The 20,790-nt window shown below is 42.6% G+C and overlaps 1 protein-coding gene across 1 annotated transcript in view; it reads right to left on the minus strand.

Annotated features, from left to right (window-relative positions):
- The window catches only part of MAEA (macrophage erythroblast attacher, E3 ubiquitin ligase), a 1,186,461-nt gene that overhangs the window by 199,652 nt on the left and 966,019 nt on the right, over positions 1-20,790 (minus strand). The window contains exon 9 of the mRNA XM_044062323.1: positions 15,171-15,366. Coding sequence (XP_043918258.1) covers positions 15,171-15,366 — 196 coding nt within the window. The remainder of the gene's footprint in view (positions 1-15,170; positions 15,367-20,790) is intronic.

Here is a 20,790-nt window from a genome sequence, read left to right on the forward strand (position 1 = left end):
CAGTAAGAATGAAAATCCTTATGAGGTATTTGCTTCTCACAAGAAATACAATTGTTAACTTTTTCTGACATCGGTCTGGAGCAAGAAAAAAGTTTCCCCAACGGGGTACTTAACTTTATAGAAGACTTCGGATCTGAAATTCAATTTTGAAAATCTCAGGAGTCGGCCGACCAGCACTTGCGAACTGCTTTTGCTTCGGGCACCGCACGGCAAGAAAGACTGAAGAAAATGGCATCAGCTGCATCTTTTATATCCCTGGCGCTCTGACGTCAGGGAAGAGGCGACAGCAACCGACGCCGGACCAGGACTTTGGAATTCAGGCCGACTGCGGGTAGCCTGCCAGCTGGATAACCCAAGTGTAATGACTGAAACAGTGAAACACGATGAACATTCTCAGGTAGCATCCGACCGGCACTCGTGCAAACTGCTTCTGCTGTGGGCTCCTCGACAAGAATGTCTGATGTAATGGCATCGGCTACCTGACTTTATACCACTGACAACCTGGCGTCAGTCCTGGAGAGACAGCAACTGACAGAAATACTAAGCCTCCAGTATTCGGGCCGACTGAGGGCTACCCTGGCAGGGATAACACAAATATGATCATTGCAACAGTGAAATACAAATAATATCATCATGTTACAGCTGGTAATAGATCTGTTTTCAAAGAATCACAAAAAATAGTGAAGTAAATCCAAGACAGCAGCAATAGTAGAATTAATACGTTTTATTTAGCACTTTTGTCTTCCTTTTCACAGACTTCTTCAGAATGATTTTGAAGTCCGCACTACATTGCAGTAAACGGAAATCTTCCCTTACGGAGATTTCCATTTACTCGTTTGATGTTCTCCGCTTTCGCTATTCTCATGTCGACAATATTAGCTTCTATACTGTCGGCTTTCGAGAATATAACATACACCCCAAATTGTCATACTGTGGTACCGGCTGAATCAAGGGAAGAGGCAGAGTGCTTAAAACGTAAATTTAGAGAAATGTGCAACCCCCACACATATGTTACATTAGATAGGCACTTATTTTATACAAGAGACCAAAAGCCAGGTGAAACTTTTGCAGCTTATATCACTGACTTGAGAAACAAGGCTAAAATGTGCAGATTTGGTGACTTGAAAGATGAGTTAATAAAGGATAGACCTGTGTGTGGTGTTAATTGTGCTGCAGTGAGAAGATTTTGCTTTGTGACAGTGATTTAACATTAAGCAGAGCAATAGAGATTTGTCAAATCCATGAGCTCACAGAAAGGCACACAAGTATGCTTACATGTGATAAGAGCATGGTGTTAGCAGGCTCTAGAGTAAACAGACAGTATGCAACACGTGACAAGCAGAAAGAGGCCTAAGCACACGGCAGCAGGAACCCCTGTAGACGTGGCAAGGAAAACCCGGAGCTTTCTAGCAAGTTCCAATATTAGTTCAGTTAAAGAAGCATGCTCAGTACAGTACAAGAGTGAGTCAGCAAAACCCAAATAAAGTCTTATTGTTAAAGTACAGTTTTGTACCTACCATAAATGTAGATGTTCGAGTGCTCATACAGCTGCAGTCATAACAGATGGGTTATCCTGCTGTCAGGCGGGTCCTCGGTCGGCCGAATTCCAAAGTCTAGGTTCGGCATTGGTTGTCATCGCTTCTTCCCTGACGTCAGTGCGGCAGGGGTATAAAGGAGGCAGCCGACGGCATTTTCTTCAGTTTTTCCTGCCCCAGATGTCAGGTGCCCCCAGAAGGAAGGCAAACATAATGTTATGCAAAGATGCAATGTTGATAAATCAAAAACAGTATTTGCAAGCAAATACACCATAAAAGAATACCCCAAAAAGGTTATATGAAAAGTGTTTGTCATAAGGCCTGTCCTAATTAATTATGGTATCAATTTCTCTCTCTTTTTTTTCTTTTCTCTTTATTGTATTTTTTGACATAAAAACTGTATGTATATTCGACATTCTACATACACAACACCATTACCTATGGCCATTTAGCAACATATAGTGTAGGTAACTAGCATAGAAGTTTCGTGCATCTATTAGGGTCCTTTAGTACTAGAGTAACATTTTGTTACGGGAGGAGTAATTTCATCCATATGTTATATTTATTATTAGTACATTTTAGTACAGTTTTGCAACACATGTTGTGGTTCATGCATGATTATGTGTGTAGTATTTGTGTAATAAGGAGTAAGAGAGTGAAGAGTGAATGAGCTAGACTCATATTTTATTCATTTTTATTGTTTTTATGTTTGTTGTATTTTATTCTATTTATATTTGTATTTTTATATGATTTTATGGGTATGAATATCACCACATAATGCTTACCTTAATGCGTTTACATATTGTATATATGGAAGAATACCGGAGTGCGAACTTTTGTATTGGTATCTTGTATTAAGTAATTAATTTTGGTATTTATGCAATTATTTAATTACACAGCTGAAAGCGCTTAACCTTTTTGTGTGTGTGTCATTCTAAAGTTTTTTATCTTTATCAAGTATTCACAGTGGTTTTGGGTTTTCTCGTCCAGAAATTTTTTTTTTTGGCTGTCCTAAGAGGGGATGGAGGGAAACCTGGACTGCAGCTGTATGAGCACTCGAACATCTACATTTATGGTAGGTACAAAACTGTACTATGTTCATCGTGCATACAGCTGCAGTCATAACAGATGGGTAGAATCCCAAAGCTAAGTATGGGTGGTAGGCACTAAGTGGAACTAGGAGGGGCTAGGATGCCCTGCAGGACTGCTGTGGCAAAGCCCGCTCTAGATTTTGAGTATAGTGGGAGGTGATGGTGCTTGGTGAAAGTGTGCACTGAACTCCAGGTGGCTGCTTCCAAAATGTCCTTGGTAGGGACCCCCCTGAGGAAGGCTGCAGAGGTAGCTGTGGCTCTAGTGGAGTGGGATCTGATGCATGCAGGCACAGTTTTTCCATGAAATGAGTAACAAAAGCGTATGCAGTGGGCTATCCATTTTGAAATTGTCTGTTTGGAAATAGCCTTTCCTTGAGCACCTGCAGCATAGGACACAAAGAGTTGCTCAGATTTCCTGAATGGCTTTGTCCTGTCGAAATAGTAACAAAGTTGTCTGTGAATGTCCTTTGTTTTGTGGATTAGGATAAAAGGTAGGTAAGTGGATAGTCTGATTCAAAGCAACACGGGATACTACCTTTGGCATAAAGGTAGGGTTGGTTCGTAAGGAAACTCTGTCCTGATGGAAAATGATGAATGGTTGCACAGCCATGAGGGCCTGTAGCTCTGAAACCCTGCGTGCTGAGGTGATAGCCAGAAGAAAGGCTGCTTTCCATGACAAGTACTGTAACTCTGTTGAAGAAGCTGGCTCGAAGGGAGGAAGGGTCAGCTTTTCCAATACGAAGTTGAGGTCCCAAGCAGGGACTGGTGGTTTCCTTGGGGGTTTTATATTCTTTGCCCCTCTGAGGAACTGCCTTAAGAGAGGATGAGAGAATAAAGGAGGATCTGTGTTGTATTGTGCAGAAATGGCTGAAGCTTGGATCTTGATGGAGGAGAAGGAAAGTCCATTGTTTAACATCTCAGCTAGGTACTGTAAAATTTGAGGTATATTTATTACTCAAGGATTCTGTCCCTTTTCTCGATTCCAGGCACAAAATCCTTTCCATTTGGCGGAGTAGGCCTTTCTAGTAGAAGGTCTTCTGGCCTCCAAGATGACATCCTGCACCTCATTGGAGAGGAGAAATTGTTGGGAAATCAAGGAATTCTCCATGCAGCTAGATTTAAGAGTTTTGAGACAGCTGTGAAGGGTTTTGTAGTTGTGCTGGGACAACAGAAGAGGAACTAGAGGTAGGATCCATGGTGGGGAATGTGTCAGGCTCTTCAGGAGCGGATACCAGTGTTGTCTTGGCCAGTCTGGCGCAATGAGAATAATTTTCGGCCTCTCTGCTCTGGCTTTTAATAGAATTTTGGGCAGCAGAGGAAGAGGCGGGAAGGCATAGACTTGTCAATGTTGCCCAATTGAAGTAAAGTGCGTCCACTTTCCAGGCCTGTGGATGATAGGTCCTTGAACAAAAATTTTTTCAACTGGCAATTTCTGTGGGTAGCAAAGAGATCTAGGTCTGGCTGTCCCCATGCCTGAGTTATCTTTGTGAAAACTTGAGGATGCAACTTCCATTCGTGTGGATCTGTCATATTTCTGCTTAGATTGTCTGCCAGTGTGTTTTCCTTCCCTGGCAGGAATTGTGCCTGTAGTTGAATTTTCAATTCCAGTGCTGTGTTCCATAGGGTCATGGCTTGCCATGAATGACTTCCCCCCTGTTTGTTTATGTACCACATCACTGTGGTGTTGTCTGTCCTTATCAATAGCTGGCCTGGATGCAGTAGGTCTTTGAAGGTCATAATAGCCTTTTGCACGGCTAGCATTTCCTTTTCGTTGATGTGAAGGTGCTTCTCTTTTCGGGTCCATTTTCCCTGAATGCACTGATCTGTCATGTGTGCTCCCCAGGCATAGTCTGAGGCGTCTGTTGTGATGATTTGAGTTGTTTGAGGTACACAGAAAGGAAGACCTGTGTTTCTTTGGCAAGCTTGAGCCCACCACATAAATTCCTTTTGAAGGCATGGAATGAGTGGTATAATTGCTTCCAAGCTGTGGCTGTGTTGAGACCATAAGTTTTTTAGGTACCATTGAAGTTTCCTCATATGCAGCTTTGCACATGGGATTAGTAGGATGCAAGATGCCATGAATCCCAGAGCCTGCAGGACTTTCCTTGCAGTTAGCCTGGTGTAAGTTGCCATTTTCTGAAGTATTGAGACAGTTGCCCTTGCTTGTCTGGCGTGAGGTAGGCCATCTGGGTGGTTGTATCCAAGCTGGCACCCAGGAAAATTATTTGTTGAGAGGGTATTAGTTTTGATTTCTTTTTGTTGACTGTGTATCCCAGGAAGTTCAACAGTTTTATTACAAACGCCAGGTGCTGCAGTAGTATGTCCTTGCTGTCCGCTTGGATCAGGCAGTCGTCCAGATATGGGTACATTTGTATCCCTTGTAGTCTGCAGAAGGCGATTACTGATGCCAGGCATTTCATAAACACTCTGGGTGCAGTAGATAAGCCAAAGGGCAATGCAGAGAATTGGTAATGGGTTGAACCTGCAAGAAATCTGAGGTATCTTCTGCAATCTTGTCTGATAGGGACATGCAGGTATGCCTCCTTGAGGTCCAATGTTACCAGCCAAGACTCCTTGCCCAGCATGGGAAGAAGCTGCTGTAATGTGAGCATCTTGAATTTTGGCACCTGTAGATATGTGTTTAGGATGGATAGGTCTAAGATAGGTCTCCAATCTTTGTCTTTCATTGGTACCAGGAATAGTCTGGAATAAAACCCTTGACCTTGTTCTTTTGCAGGTACCTCTTGAATTGCTTTCATGTCCATGAGAGGTGAAATTTGTTTTTGTGCCTCTGCCCTTTGATTTTGTGGCAGGTTTGGCATGCCTCTCATTTTTGGAAGGGTGTGAAAGTGGAACCTGTAGCCTCTGTCTATAATGTCCAGAATCCATTTGTCTTTTGTAACAATATGCCAATGTTTTGAGAATAATGTCAGTTTTCCACCCAAAGGTGCTGCCATTAAAGCTTTGCTTGGCAGGTGTAGGGGGAAGTCATTGTGTCTGTTTTCTAAAAGACTGTGATCTATCTTCTCCACCTCTTGGGGTTGGTGCTTGCCACTGTCTGGCTTTGAAAGATCCTTGAGGTTGCCCTCTACCCCTTGGACGCCTGTATCTGCCCCTTTGAGGTCTGCCCGTGGCTGGAAAGGACCAATTTTTTGAAGGCCAGTTTCTGCTGAAACGTGGAGGCTGTACCTGCAGGAAATCTTTCACTGTTTGCATTGATTTTGCTTTTTCCTCCATTTTCTTTAGCACCTCCTCAGCTTTAACACCAAACAATACATCTTTTTGAAGAGGTGCATCTAATAATTTAGCTTTGACATGATCTGATAAGGTTTGCTCTTTGAGCCAAGCATGCCTACGTATAACAGACCCCGTAACAGTAGCTCTACATGAGGCCTCTAAAGCATCAAAACCACACTGCAAGGTATGTTTACCCACTTGCTCTGCACCATGCAACAATTCCTGCAATTCTTTTAAATCTGGTTGTTCTGGTTGTGTCATCTTGCTTTTCAGCTGAAATATCAAAAACTGTTGATACTTTAACATATGGAACTGACAGTTTAATGCCCTCATGGTTAAAGTGGCCGAGGTGTACACCTTTTTCCCCCACCTTTCTAAAGCTCTGGAATCTCTCTCTGAAGGTAATGGGTTTTTAGCAGTAGAGGCCTTAATTCCCTTGGGACCCTGTGAAACTGTTTCTGGGTCAGCAGTATGGCTTTTATATAGGAACTGTTGAGAATCAGGAACCCGGTAATATCGGTATGGTTTAACAGGAGCTGGAGGCAAAGAATCTGGATTAAGGCTGGCTTCTGTGTACACATCATCCAATATATCTAAAACAGGAGGGATAGCCAGAGGCCTATGCTGGGGGAGCAGAAGAAATTCCCTGAGCCTTTTCTTGGAATCTGAGTAATCTTGGCCTTCCCAGTGAAAGTGTTCCCTCAATGTATGCAGGGTTTCCCCAAAAGAGAAGTCCTCAGGGGGGGAGACCGAGGGAATAGACTCCTCTGTATCAGAGTCTTCGAATGGAGAATAGGCATAATCCTGGTCCTCAGATAGTTTTGAGGTAATAGAAGCTTGATCTGAGGAAGGGTAGTCTTCCTCTAATCTGGGCCTTTTGTCAGAGGGGGGTTGAGAACCCCTGATAAGAGTAATCAAATCCTCAGCCATTTTAAGCATCTGTTTTTAGGCATGGTGCCTTGAGAGGGGGTCTGAGGAACCTGTTTTTTGGTTTTCATGGCTGCTTTAGATTTAGTGAAGGCTTTAATAGAGAAGGAGGAAGGCCTGAAGACCCCTTGAGAAATGGCAGGCCTGTCTAAATTCTGAGTTTCCCTGCCAGGAGTGGCGTCGGTATCTGTAGTAGGAATGGGGGCCGAGGAGCCTGCGACCTCGGGTACTGAAGACACCGGTAATGCATTGTCATCGGTACTCAGGGGCTGCATAGGTGCCTCGCTGAGTACCAGAGAACCGGTAGTCGGCCTTGGCGTGGTTTCAGTAGGTGGTGCGGACCTCGTATGTTGGTCCTTATCTTTGCATTTTTTGCTCAAAACTGGAGTCGGAGTATCCGACGACATAATATAATTAAATTTTTTGCCAAAAAAGTGAAGGGCGAACTCCGCCCGACGCTTAATAGTGCGCTTGTTGAATCTAGCACAAAAACGGCAGGCTGAGACGTTGTGGTCTGGGCCTAAGCAAGGTATACAGAAAGAGTGGAAATCCTTATGCGGTATTTGCTTCCCACATGAAATGCAATTATTAACTTTGTCTGACATCGGTCTGAGGCAAGAAAAGTTTCAACGGGTACTTAGCTTTCAAGAAGACTTCGGCTGAAATACTTTCGTAAATCTCAGGAGCTGGCCGACCAGCACTTGCAAACTGCTTCTGCTTCGGGCACCGCGCGGCAAGAAAGACTGAAGAAAATGGCGTTGGCTGCCTCTTTTATACCCCTGCCACACTGACATCAAGGAAGAAGCGACAACCGACGCCGGACCTAGACTTTGGAATTCGGCCGACCGAGGACCCGCCTGACGGCAGGATAACCCATCTGTTATGACTGCAGCTGTATGCACGATGAATATCTGTCATAACTGTGGAGCCAATCATGAGTCTAAAAGAGAGACGTGCTTAGCATTTGGACAGCAATGCCAAAAGTGTAAAAAATGGAACCATTTTCAAAACTTTTGTAAACCAAGCAAACCTTATTCAGTTATTAAGAAAGGTCACTCAAAAAAGCAAGCTGATCATGTACAGAGCTGCAACCTTACTTTTTATGTAGATGATGCATCAGTGGTCAATGAAAAGCAGTAGATTTGCTGGAAAATAATGAAGTATTTTGTACTGTCCTGATCAATGGTAAACACACAGAGCTCAAAGTAGACACTGGTTCAAAGTGTAATGTAATGTCAGCAGAAACATTTGCTAAAGTGAAGGCTGGTGAGCAACTTAATTTGTTCAAATGTGTGAAGCTTGCTGCTTATGGAGGTGAAGAGATCCAAACCAAAGGCTCAGTAATGCTTTCATGTTATTCGGCTGGAAACAGTTACAACTTACAATTTTATGTAGTCCGAAAACCCGTGCAGTCATTATTAGGTCTCACAAGAATGAGAATGAAACTGCTTTCTTTTACCAAAGAAGTCCATCATGTAAGCACATGTCCCAGTTCCAGCTTCAGTAATATTATTTTCGCAGAGTATGCCAATGTGTTTGACAACAAGCTAGGCAAACTTCCAGTTGTGTACTCCATGAAAGTAGACACAGAGGTCAGTTCAGTGGTCAGAACAGCAAGACTTCCAGTAGCTATGCAGGACAAAGTCAAGGTCCAGTTAGACAAAATGGTGCAGCAAGGTGTGATTTTGTCCAGTCGTAGAACCAACTGAGTAGGTATCATCCATGGTAGCTGCTCATAAGAAAAATTCAGATGAAATCAGAATAGCATTGACCTAACAGACAAACAAGGCATTGAAAAGACCTCATCATCCTATGCGTACAGTAGAGGAGACTGCAACCCTCACGCCAAGTGCCATTGTTTTTTTCTGTCTTAGATGCAAGACAGTTCATTTTGGCAGGGGATGCTTGATCGCAAATCTTTGCTGCTAACTGCATTCAGTACCCCTATTTGGTAGATGCAGATTCCTCAGGATGCCTTTTGGAATAAACTCTGCCAGTGAAGTCTTTCAGGATGCAATGGAGCAATTTTTTTTTCAGGCTACCCATGTGCAATAATAACTGATGATTTACTACTTGGAGGTAATGGTGAAGCAGAGCATGACAGAAACCTCAGGAAAGTTCTGGAGAGAGCACATGATGTAAATTTAAGGCTCAATCCTCTGAAGTGCAAAATCAGACTACCAGAAGTTACTTGCGTAGGTCATTTATTTACCAGTACAGGCTTACGACCAGATCCTTCCAAGCAAGCAGCCACTCTTGAAATGCCAGCTCCAATGTTCAAGGCTTACAGCGTTTTCTTGGTATGGTTAACTACTTCGGCAAATTTATCCCTGATTTTAGTGAGTTATCAGCACCTTTAAGAGAGCTGACTCGCAAAAATGGTGCATGGTCATGGTTAGTACAACACCAGAGAGCATTTAATAACTTCAAACAGCAAACTGCTAACCCTCCTACATTAAGATACTATGATGTCCACAAACTAGTAGTTCTTTCCTGTGATGCTTTAAAGTTTGGTCTTGGTGCAGTTGCTCTTCAAGAAGGCAGACCTGTGGCCTATACATCTAGAACTCTTACCCAAATTGAGATGCAGTATGCTCAAATTGAGAAGGAACTTGTTCACCTGTTCAAAGTTCCATGATTACACTTATGGTTGAGCAATCCAGATAAAAACTGACCATCAATCTCTAGTTACCATTTTAAAGAAGCTTATGCATTCTGTTCCAGCTAGACTACAAAGAATGATGCTTAAATTACAAAAGTACAATTCCAAAATGGTCTATACAAAGGGTAAATTTCTTTATCTGGCTGATACCTTATCCAGATCGCACAGAAATACTATGGAACAGCTTGATGCAGATAATTTTGACTTTGATGTCATGGAAGTGCGTAATTTTTCTACCACAAGACTTGATGAGCTGAGAGATCGTACAAAGACTGATCCAATTTGGAAAAGCTCAACCACTTCATCAATGTAGGATAGCCATCAAAGCAATCCTGTGTACCGCCAGAAGTACCACCTTACTTTACATACAGAGATGGGATACTGATGAAGATGGTATAATTTTCAAAGATCCAAAGGTTGTTGCTCCTACCTCCTTACAACATTAATACATTCAGATTTTACATCGTGGCCTCCCAGGTTCCAGTTCTACCAAAAGAAGGGTGAGAGGGCTACTATTTTGGCATTCTCTAGCAAAAAACATTGATAAAGTGCTTTCTTCTTGTTCAGTGTGCAACAGTACTAAGCCATATTTGCAAAAAGAGCCACTTCAGCTAAGCCAAATTCCTGAACTACCTTGGTCAACAGTAGCAACTGACATATTTGAGAGGTACAGTCAACATTACTTAGTGTTGGTAGACTCTTATTCAAACTGGCTTGAGATTGATTTCCTACCCATCCTAACATCCAGTGTTGTTATTACCAAGATGAAATGTCATTTCTGAGTTCATGGTAGGCCACACAAATTTATTTCTGACAATGGTTCTCAGTTTACCAGTCAATTCCTGAAGAGATTTGCTAAAGAGTGGGAATTTATCCATGTTAATCGCAGTTCTGAATATCCCCAGTCAAAAGGCCTTGCTGAACATGCAGTACAGAGTGCAAAGCAATTACTACAAAAGGTTAAAGCGTGACATTACCGATATCTTCTTGAATTCACTCAATCTCAGAAATGTACCTCGTGACACTCTACAAGGTTCGCCTGCTCAGAGACTTTATCTAGGCAAACCAGAACAACCTTGCCTATCAGTTCTAGTTTGTTGGTGCCTAATGCTAAAACAGACCAATCAAAGCCCAACTTTTTAAAAAGCGTTTTTCTCAGAATCCCAGCAATGATAAAATGAGCAGATTTCTTCATCCGTCAAAAGGAGGAGTGACAGTGAGGATGCAAATGGCGAAAGGCTTCGATCAAATGGGTCAAGTGAGAGGTATATGTACCGAGCTGAGATCCTACTTAGTGGAATCTGAGGGTATAGAGTACAGGAGAAACCGCAGACATCATCTTCCTGTATCAGAAATTATATCACATCATCTTACCTGTAAGACAGACTCTAGATCTCAGAGCAACCCAGACAATGTTCATAACAGAGGAACATGTCACAGTATCCATTTCCGTTCCTGACGATGTTCCCAAAGTTGAACATTCCTTGAAGACAGTCCTCTTTGCTAGATCCAGTTCTGACTTTTATGTTACATGGTCAGGTCATATTTCAAGACCTAGTGTAAAATACACAGCAACTTGGAGATAACTGTTTTGTGAGTCAAATTTTGTACAATTGCATGTCAAATTAGTTTTGTATAATTGCATGTCAAATTAGTTCTGTATAACTGCATGCCAAAAGATTATTTCTGTAAAATGCATGTCATTGAATACTGTCATGTCGTATAAGGACCGTTTCTCAAAGAGGGAGGATGTAGAGCAGAGCATGTGTATGTACCTTTAAGAAGCATTTCCAGATGTAGCACATGCATATAAATACAGAGTGCGTGCAGACAGCAGTACCATTTTGACAGAACAGCCAGAGTGTTAACATGTATGAGTGCAGTAATCAGTCTGTTTATAAGTTTATTTAAGTTAAAGATACAAAGCCTCATTTCTGATGTGTTTTGTGCGTAATAAAGCTGCTTGAACAGAACCCATGAATGTTCATCTGTTTTATCCTGACCAGATGAGCGACAGAGCCCTCTCCATGGCCCAGAAAGCTGGTCCCCCCGAAGAGGGAAGGGAGACTGGAACTGAGAGACTCTTGGTGCCAACCTCCTCAGCACTTCCAGTTCCTTCCTCACAGGTGACAAAATTATTGTCACAGACTCAAGGCCGGAACTGTGGACCTCCCACTCAGAAGAAACCACTCTCAAGGCCAACAGCATGGTCCAGGTAATGTGTGCCAAAGCCCTGAGGTGCAGGGATGGCTCTGAAAAACTGGAGTGGAGTCCTGCCCCTCAGAACTGACAGTGTAGTCAAGATCCTGAGAAGTCTTCGGCTCCAAAAGGGCTAAAGAGCTCTGCATAGGAATCGGTACCGGAGATAAAGACCTAGCTGGAACCGAAACATTAAGTACTGGAAAAGTTGGATCCAGGATCTCCAAGTCCTCAACAGAGGTTGGAGGAAGACTAGTTGGAGTCAAAGAAGAAAGGGTTCTGCCAATGGAAGTTGCTGGAACCAAGGACATGAGGCTGAAAATCCCCTCGCCACAAGGAGCTGATCTACTAGTCTCAACACATCCGATTCAGACAGGCTCTGGGTGGAGTGAACAGACTGGGTAGAAGGGTTTCGTGGTCATTCCAAAAAGGGGCTAGGTAAGTGACCTGCAAAAGGGTCAATGGATGGGGAGTATCTGGTCCTAGGATGGTCTAAAAATGAAAATTACACACTCAGCTGGCACCAAAGACATCGGCACTGGAGAAACAGATGGCACCAGGACTATCGGTTCCATGGTCTGGCCTTGAGTCTGTGACAATACTTCTGTCACCTGTGAGGAAGAAACTGGAAGTGCCGAGGAGGTCGGCACCAAAGAATCTTGTAAGGTCCATATGAGTTCAGTAGAAACAAGAGGGTACCGACAGTTTGAATCTCTTAGTTGTTAGGGTCAAGGGAGAAGCCAGCATCGATAGACTCTTTTTCTTAGACTTGTCAACCTTCGAGGAAGAGGAGGAGGATGAGGAATGCAACGAAAACATCCATTTTACTTTTTGAGTCATGACCAGAGATGGCCTCTTCAAAGGCAGATTTTAACATACTTTTCAAAATTAACTTAATTTTTCTTTCAGCCAGGGCCCAGTAACTGAAGCTGTGTCAGATAAAGCAATCTTCCTGTAAGTGCACCTGGCCTAAGCAGTAAAGAGAGAGAGACTGTCCATCAGAAGTGGGCAGTTTTCAAGCACATTTGAGGCATTTCTTAAAGCCTGAAGTGCCTTTGCTTTTATCAGCCATGGTACACAGCACACTCTCACACACAAACACACTCGCACTCACACACAAACACACTCGCACACAAACACACTCGCACACACACACTCGCACACAAACACACTCTCACTCGCACGCACACACTCTCACTCGCACGCACACACTCTCACTCACACGCACACACTCTCACTCACACTCACACGCACACCTCTCACTCACAGTTACACACTCACGCACACACCTCAAAACACACTCTCACGCACACCTTTTTAACGACACACTCACGCACACGCTCTCACGCACACTCACACGCACACACACTCACGCACACACTCCACACTCACACACACTCTATATACAGTTAGAGGGAAAACGGATAGTAAAAAAAAAAAAAAAAACCTTTTTAAAAAAAATAATACACCGAGTTGAGGGAACAAATATAGGCTACCAACTATGGTAATACAGAATACCCAGAGGTACAGAGGAGAAAGACTACCAACAATGGTAGTGGAGGACACCCTAAGGAATCTACCAACAATGGTAATCGAAAGGAAAACTAACGAAGTGTTAAGGAAATGTAAGGAGACATCAAAAAAACAAACAAAAAAACACAGGTAGGCTATAAGAAAAATATAAAAAAATTAATGGAAAAGAAAAGAGTGTGCATATCAATACAAGACCTAAGCACAAAAATATATAACAAAAAGGATCACTTGGCTCAAGAGCTATTGGCAAAGGCAAATGAGATCCAAGGTAATTTGGAAAGGAGCATTCTGGGTAGGACTTAAATAAAAGGATTTTTTGGTTCTTGCAAGCAGTAGTAACGGCAGAGTCAGTTTCGATATCAAAACCAAACCCCATACGTCAAGGATAAAAGAAGACCGACATCAGATGCAAAGACTATCAAATTACATAAAGGCAGGCAAGGTACAAATGGGAGAGTTACAGAATATTTATATAGAAATGAGCACATGAATTTGAAAAAGAAAGGATTTCAGGAGGGACATTCAAAAGAGTTCCAAGGACAAAGAGGAATAATGATTGTGAGAAGGACTCCAGCAGTGATACTGGGGGGATCAATAATGGTAGATTTGTTAGAAGTTTTTGGCAGTGGAGGAGGATTACTCTGGTTATGTGTTTACATTCTTTGTTGAAAGCATATTATCTATCCCACAATTCTCCCAATTTGCAGTGCATTAAAAATAAAACATTTTTTCCAGAATTTTTCCTAGAGTAGGGAGAGTAGAAATGGACCGAAAGTGTGATGGATTGCAGGACTGGGTTTCTTAGGGAGTGATCTTACAGTGGCATTCTTCCAGATATTAGGCATAATATTAAGTATAATACACATGTTGTAGATCTGCTTCACTGGGGTTATGATGATGTCTTTACAGTGATAAATAAACCATGGATGAAGGGTGTCAGTACCAGGTGGAATATCTAGTTTAATCTGTTCAAGCAGAGGGTAGATATACTTAGATGTGATAACTCTGAAGTAGAATTTAAGGATGTGTGGAGGGGAGGTGGGAATGTCAGATGCAGTTTGGCAATGGCGAGACAAAGGTCTGGGAAAGTTACTGAAATAAGAAAGGAAATCATAGCAGAAAGTTGAGAGGATGACAAATTCATGGAGGGAAGGCTCTTCCTTTCTGTAAGATGGTTGACTACCTTCTAGAAGCTTTTGGGTGATTTTATTAGTAAGGTTTGGTAAGATTTCATCAAGTGACTTTTATGACTGTGTAAAAGTTGCTTGGCAAGGTTACATAGCTAGGTGTAGCATTGTCTGTTTATAGCAGTAGAAAGTTACTTTAAACACAAAAATGCATTTTCTAAATACCTTTAATTGAAAATAAAATTTACTGTTAAAATGAACATTTACATGTTTTAGCAAGAACAAAGATAAAGTGCAAGTGTCAACATACTAAAATTGGGAAGGCACAGATTTTACCATCAGTAAGGCTGTTTCATTTACTGTACTGATGAACCTGTCAAACACACTGTAGTCTGTTACTACAGATTATATCACCTTCAGTCCAAATATAATGCCTGCAGCCTGCCTAATGCCCGAAAGAGGTCTCATGTGATCAGTACACACCTGTCACATTATTAAAAGTAAATTAATTAGAAACAAATGGTCATACCAATATGGGGGGGGGTGCACTTTTTTATGGGATGCCATTTTCTGTGATAGGGAAATTAAAAAAAGACTATTACGTATCTAAGCAGGAGATGGAACTCTACAGACTTTGTAGCTGCTGTCAAACAGTGCAAGTTTATGTACATGTAGTGTAAATTGTGTGGTGAAGATAACATCACAGTATCAGAACAGCAAAAGCATTTCTGAGTGTATGAACTTCAAACAGTTTAAAGTCAACCAAACAATGCAACTTCACATTAATATCAGCTGCCAACATCAGTTCACGTTACACAAGTGCACAAATCAAAATAACTTGCTCTTCTCAACTACTTACATTATAGCCATAAACATATCCATTTGGCAGCATCATGGGAGGATTATTTTCATTCATTACTTCTCCTGAAATTTTGCAGACCAGACGTGAGTTGGCACAGTGTGCCATAGGCAAAGGCTCAGCAAGCTTGTTCAGAGACTTGCTGCAAACTGGACAGTCAGGGTTTTTTGAACCACCATCCTCTTTATAACACTGTCTGTATCATACACAGTTAAGGCTGTTTCTTAGAAAAAGGGTAAAAATCAAAAATGAATTTAAATTAATGTACACCATGTAATGATGATAAAACTGGAAAGAAAAACCTGCATGCAGAAGAACAAAAAGATTATACAACAGTGACATTAACAAAAAGCCTGGACTCAGAGATAATCAGAAAAGCATGAATCAAAGAAACTTCTTTAATTAAATAAGTATCAGTAAGCGTCTGGATTTACTACAAACTGCAATTCCGAGTTTAAAACAAAAAGACGACTCGTGTTTTCAAGCTCTGAAGAAACAATAGCATAATACATTACCTAATACTATCAGATCAAGGAGACCTCCATGCAGTGACCATTTCATCACATTATGCATCTGTGTGACAAAAGCAGAATTCAATTTTTGCTCCTGAGGGGAGCTCTACTCTCTGCACCCACTTCTTCACTGACATAATAAAAATGAAGAAATCATTTTCGACCACATGCACACTTGTGCAAAGCTGTTTATTAAACAGATTTCCTGCTCCAAACTTTTTTCTCTCAGGCCTCTACTAATTGAGATTTTCCCTTTGGCCACTATGACCCATTCATTTCCCCCTGTAGGAGCGCACTATGGCTCATTCATTCTGAGTGGCAGGACCAAGCATACTGGGAGCAGTGCTGCCACCGATTAGGAGGCTAAAACTTTCGGAAATTAACCTTAATTCTCCCTGTGCATTCTTTATAGCATTCAATGGGTTGGCATGCAATAGGTCTTTGTGATACAGTCACACCATAAACTGTCCTGCCCTGCTTGAAGATGAACACCACTGTATCATCCCTAATCTATACGAGAGTTTTATCAATGAAATTTTGCCTCTAAGCATCCAACCCTCCTGTCCCACAAAGAAATGACAGCAAGCTGGGTTTCGTCATTCTAAGCTTCAGTAATCCTCTCCTCCCCATGCCAATGTCAACAGGTGCCCATGACATTAATCAAAAATGTGTCTCCTGGGTCAAAGTCAGGCGCTCAACTCTACAATTTCACCAATTAAGAAAACCAAACTGACAGACCCAGTTGCGTTAACACACTAAATTTGCTTAAAGGTATTTTTGCTGCAAACAAGGTACTTAACCAAAGCAGTCAAAAGTTTGCTCAGACCTGCAATTAAATCATAAATTGCTCACACCTGCAATGTTCATGATATTGATCACAGCTGCAGTAGCCTAAGGTCTATGGGGTTATATCCTGCCAAGGATATAACAGCTGGCCAGCTTTAAAAGCTTCAGGGCACCTTTTACCAACCCAAACCATTAGGCACCTTGAGCCAAGCCAAATGAAACACAGGTTTCAGTACCAAGCCCTTCAGAGCTTTCCTACCTCCAAAGAGAGCCATTTCCCTGTGGGCTTTTTAGGATCAAAGGTCGGCTAATACTATTCCATTGCTCAGCAGATAAATTCCCTTTGTGGACAAAATCTTCCACATTTACCTTTTATTATTTTAAGTTACTTTCCTGTTAAGGAAGGAAAGTACAGTTGTGTACACGTACCATAAATGCAGATATTTGAGTGTATTCACTGTTGCAGTCATTACATTTGGGTAATCGGCTTGCAGGTTGCCCTCAGTCGGCCTGATTAACTAAGTCTTGGGTCCTGCGTCGGTTGCTGTCCATTCTTCCATGACATCAGGGGTATAAAATCATGCAGCTGACGCCATAATATCAGTTTTTCTTGCCCCAGATGTTAGGTGCCCCCTAATGGGTAGCAAATAAACATAAAAACAGAAAGGTATACCTCCAACAAAAGGCAAATACACCAGAAAGGCTTTTAAGCATTGTAAAGGAAAGTAGAGGTATAGCCAGAAGTTAGGGGGCTGGAGGGAGGGTAACCAAGACTGCAACAGTGAATACACTCGAACATCTACATTTATGATAAGTGTACACAACTGTACTATGTTCTTCGTGTTTCACTGTTGCAGTCATTACATTTGGGTAGATTCCCAAAGCTATGGTTGGGAGTAGGAGTTTATATAGCATTAGGGCCAGCTATAAGGCCCTGCAAGACAGCAGTGGCAAAACCAGCTCTGGATTTAGAAAAAATTGGCAAATGATAATGCTTGGTGAAAGTATGTACAGAACTCCAGGTAGCAGCTTCTAGGATGTCCCTGGTAGGAACAACTTTGAGAAAGGCTGCAGAAGTAGATGCAGCCCTGGTGGAGTGAGATCTGATCTCCTGGGGGATAGGTTTTCCATGGTGCTTATAGCAGAAATTAATGCAATGGCTTAACCATTTAGACATGGTTTGTTTTGAAATAGCCTTCTCCTCTGCCCCAATGCTACTAGCAGTTGTTGTGATTTTCTTCGAGGTTTAGTTCTGTCCAAGTAGAATCTAAGTTGTCTGTGCACATCCAACGGATGTAGAATCCGTTCCACTTTGTTCTGTGGATTGGGAAAGAAGGTTGGCAAATGAATGAACTGATTAGGAGCCACACTGGATACCACCTTGGGCATGAAGGATGGATTGGTCCTGAGTGTCACCCTGTCCACATGAAAGATGATGAAAGGCTCCACTGCCATAAGGGCCTGTAATTCAGATATTCTTCTAGCTGAAGTGATTGCTAAAAGGAAAGCTGTTTTCCAAGAAAGAAATTTTAAGTCTGCAGCAGCAGCTGGCTCAAAAGGAGGTAGAGTGAGTTTCTCCAACACAAAGTTAAGGTCCCAGGCAGGGGTTGGAGCTCTCTTGGGTGGTCTCAAATTTCTGGCCCCCTCTGAGGTACTGCTTGAGCAGAGGATGAGAGAAGAGGGGAGAGGTTCTGTGTTATAATGAGCTGAAATGGCTGAGGTGTGGATTTTAATGGAAGAAAAAGACAGGACCTTGTGAAGCATCTCAGTTAAGTATTGCAAAATCTGAGGTAAATTGGGCGCTGCTGTGCTCAGCCCTTTTGATTGGCTCCAGGCACATAATCTTTTCAATTTTTCAGCATAAGATTTTCTAGTACTAGGCCTCCTTGCCTCTAAGATGACATCCATCACAGGTTTGCTGAGGGATGATAAGGGTGAGTTTAAGTAATTAGCCAGGCTGCAAGTTTCAATGTTGGAAGCTGAGGGTGTAGAATCTGGTTCTCCTGCTGAGACAGCAGGGAAGGGGTCTGAGGCAGGTGCCATGGAGATAACTGCGACACACTGCGCAGGAGGGGGTGCCAGTGTTGGCACGGCCAGTCTGCAGCAATCAAAATCATCCTTGGTTTGGCCTCTTTTAGACTTTTAGTAGAACTTAAGAGAGCAGAGGCAGCTTGGGGAAGGAGTAGACTGATAGGTTTTTCCAGCTGAAGGATAGAGCATCCACTTTCCAGGCTTGTTTGTGGGGAGTCCTTATGCAAAACTTGTCCAATTGGTAATTCTGGGGGGAGGCAAATAGATCTAGGTCTGGGCTCCCCCATTCGCTTGTCAACATGTTGAAAATCCTTGGTTCCAGTTTCCACTAGTGTGGGTCCATGAGGTTTCTTAGTCCATCTGCCAGTGTATTTAATTTTCCTGGCAGGAATTGAGCTCGCAGGAGCACTTAGTAGCTCAAGGCTGTATTCCACAATGCCATGGCTAGTCTGCAGAGGGGGTAGGAATGTGCATCACCTTGCTTGTTTAAGTAACACATAACCGTGGTGTTGTCCATCTTTACCATTAGTTGTCCTGGAAGAATGTAGTCCTTGAAGGCTGTCAGAGAATTCTGTCCAGCTAACACTTCTTTTTGACTGATATGTAGATACATTTGATTTGGGTTCCATTTGCCCTGAATGCACTTCCCTGCCAGGTGAGCGCCCCCCCCAGTGCATAGTCTGATGCATCTGTTGTTAGAGTTTGGGCAGCAGGGGGTAGTGTGAATGGTAGTCCCTTGTTTTGGTGGCAGGCCTCTGTCCACCAGAGGAACTCTAGGCATAGGCAAGGTATGATAGCAATCATTGTTTCTAGGCTGTGAGAATGTTGACTCCATAGGCTTTTTAGATACCACTGTAGTTTCCTCATATGCAGTCTTGCATATGGAATTAGAAGAATGTAGGGGGCCATGAACCCCAAGGCTTGCAGTATTTGTCATGCAGATAGAGTTTTTGTGGCCACTTGTTTGAAATAGGTTATCAAATTAATTTGCTTTTCTGGTGTGAGGTAAGCCATCTGGGAAGTTGTATTCAAGCTTGCTCCCAGGAATGTAATTTGTTGACAGTGTACCAGTTGTGATTTCTTTTCGTTTATGGTGTACCCCAGACAAGTTAGAACCCTTTTTACAAACGCCAGATGATTCAAAAGTATGCCCTGGCTTTCTGCCTGAATTAGACAATCATCCAGGTATGGGTATATTTGAATACTTCTTTGCCTGCAAAATGCAATAACTGGAGCCAGGCACTTTTTGAATACCTGGGTGCAGTAGACAAGCCAAAGGGCAGTGCAGAGAACTGATGATGCGTGAAGCCTGCTTTGAAGAATAGGTATCTTCTGCAAGATTCCCTGATTGGGATGTGCAGGTATGCTTCTTTTAAATCTAGTGTTGCCAACCAGGCGTCTTTGCCTAGCATAGGAAGTAACTGGTGAAGAGTCAGCATCTTGAATTTTGGAATCTCCAGAAAGGTGTTTAGAGTAGACAGGTCCAGGACTGGACACCATGATTTGTCTTTTCTGGGTACCAGGAAAAGTCTGGAGTAGAAACCTTATCCCTTTTCCTCTTCTCATACCAGTTGAATAGCCCCCATGCTTAAGAAAGAACGTACTTGTTTTTGAGCCGCTGCCCACTGATTTGGGGGGAGGTCCGGCCACCCATTTGGTGTTGGCAACATGTGGAAATGAAATCTGCATCCCATTTGTCCTGGGTTATGAGTTCCCAGTTCTTTGCATGAAGAGCAATCTTTCCACCCAAAGGGACGGCCAGAAGATAAGTGCTTGGAAATTTTAAAAGGTAGTCATTGAGACTGTTTACCATAAGGGGGTGTCTTATTATTCCCAGATTTGGAAGTGGAGGCCCCCCCCCCCACTGCTTAGTTCTGAGAGTCCCCTGGGACTGAAAAGTACAGTTTTGTACCTACCATAAATGTAGATGTCCGAACAGGAATGCATCTGCAGTCCTTACAAATGGGTTGTCCTGTCGTCAGGCAGCCCTTCGGTCGGCCGGATTCCAAAGTCTGGGTCTGGCCTCGGCTGGTGTCGCACTTCACCCGACGTCATAGCTGCAGTTCTTCGGGTATAAAGGCATTAGCCGACGCCATTTTCCTCAGTGTTTCTTGCCCCAGATGCCAGTTGCCCTCTTGGATAGCTAAATTTTGGATAAATGCCAATGTTTCCAAATAGTAGAAGGCAAACACAAAAATAAGCATGTATGTACATATATACAAACAAATACACCATAAGAGATCCCCAGCTAGCTATTAGATGGGCAAATACCCTAGGAATACCACAGAGGT

Source organism: Protopterus annectens, chromosome 2.part1, assembly GCF_019279795.1.
Source record: "Protopterus annectens isolate FY-2018-M chromosome 2.part1, PAN1.0, whole genome shotgun sequence".
NCBI classification, from domain to species: domain Eukaryota; kingdom Metazoa; phylum Chordata; order Ceratodontiformes; family Protopteridae; genus Protopterus; species Protopterus annectens.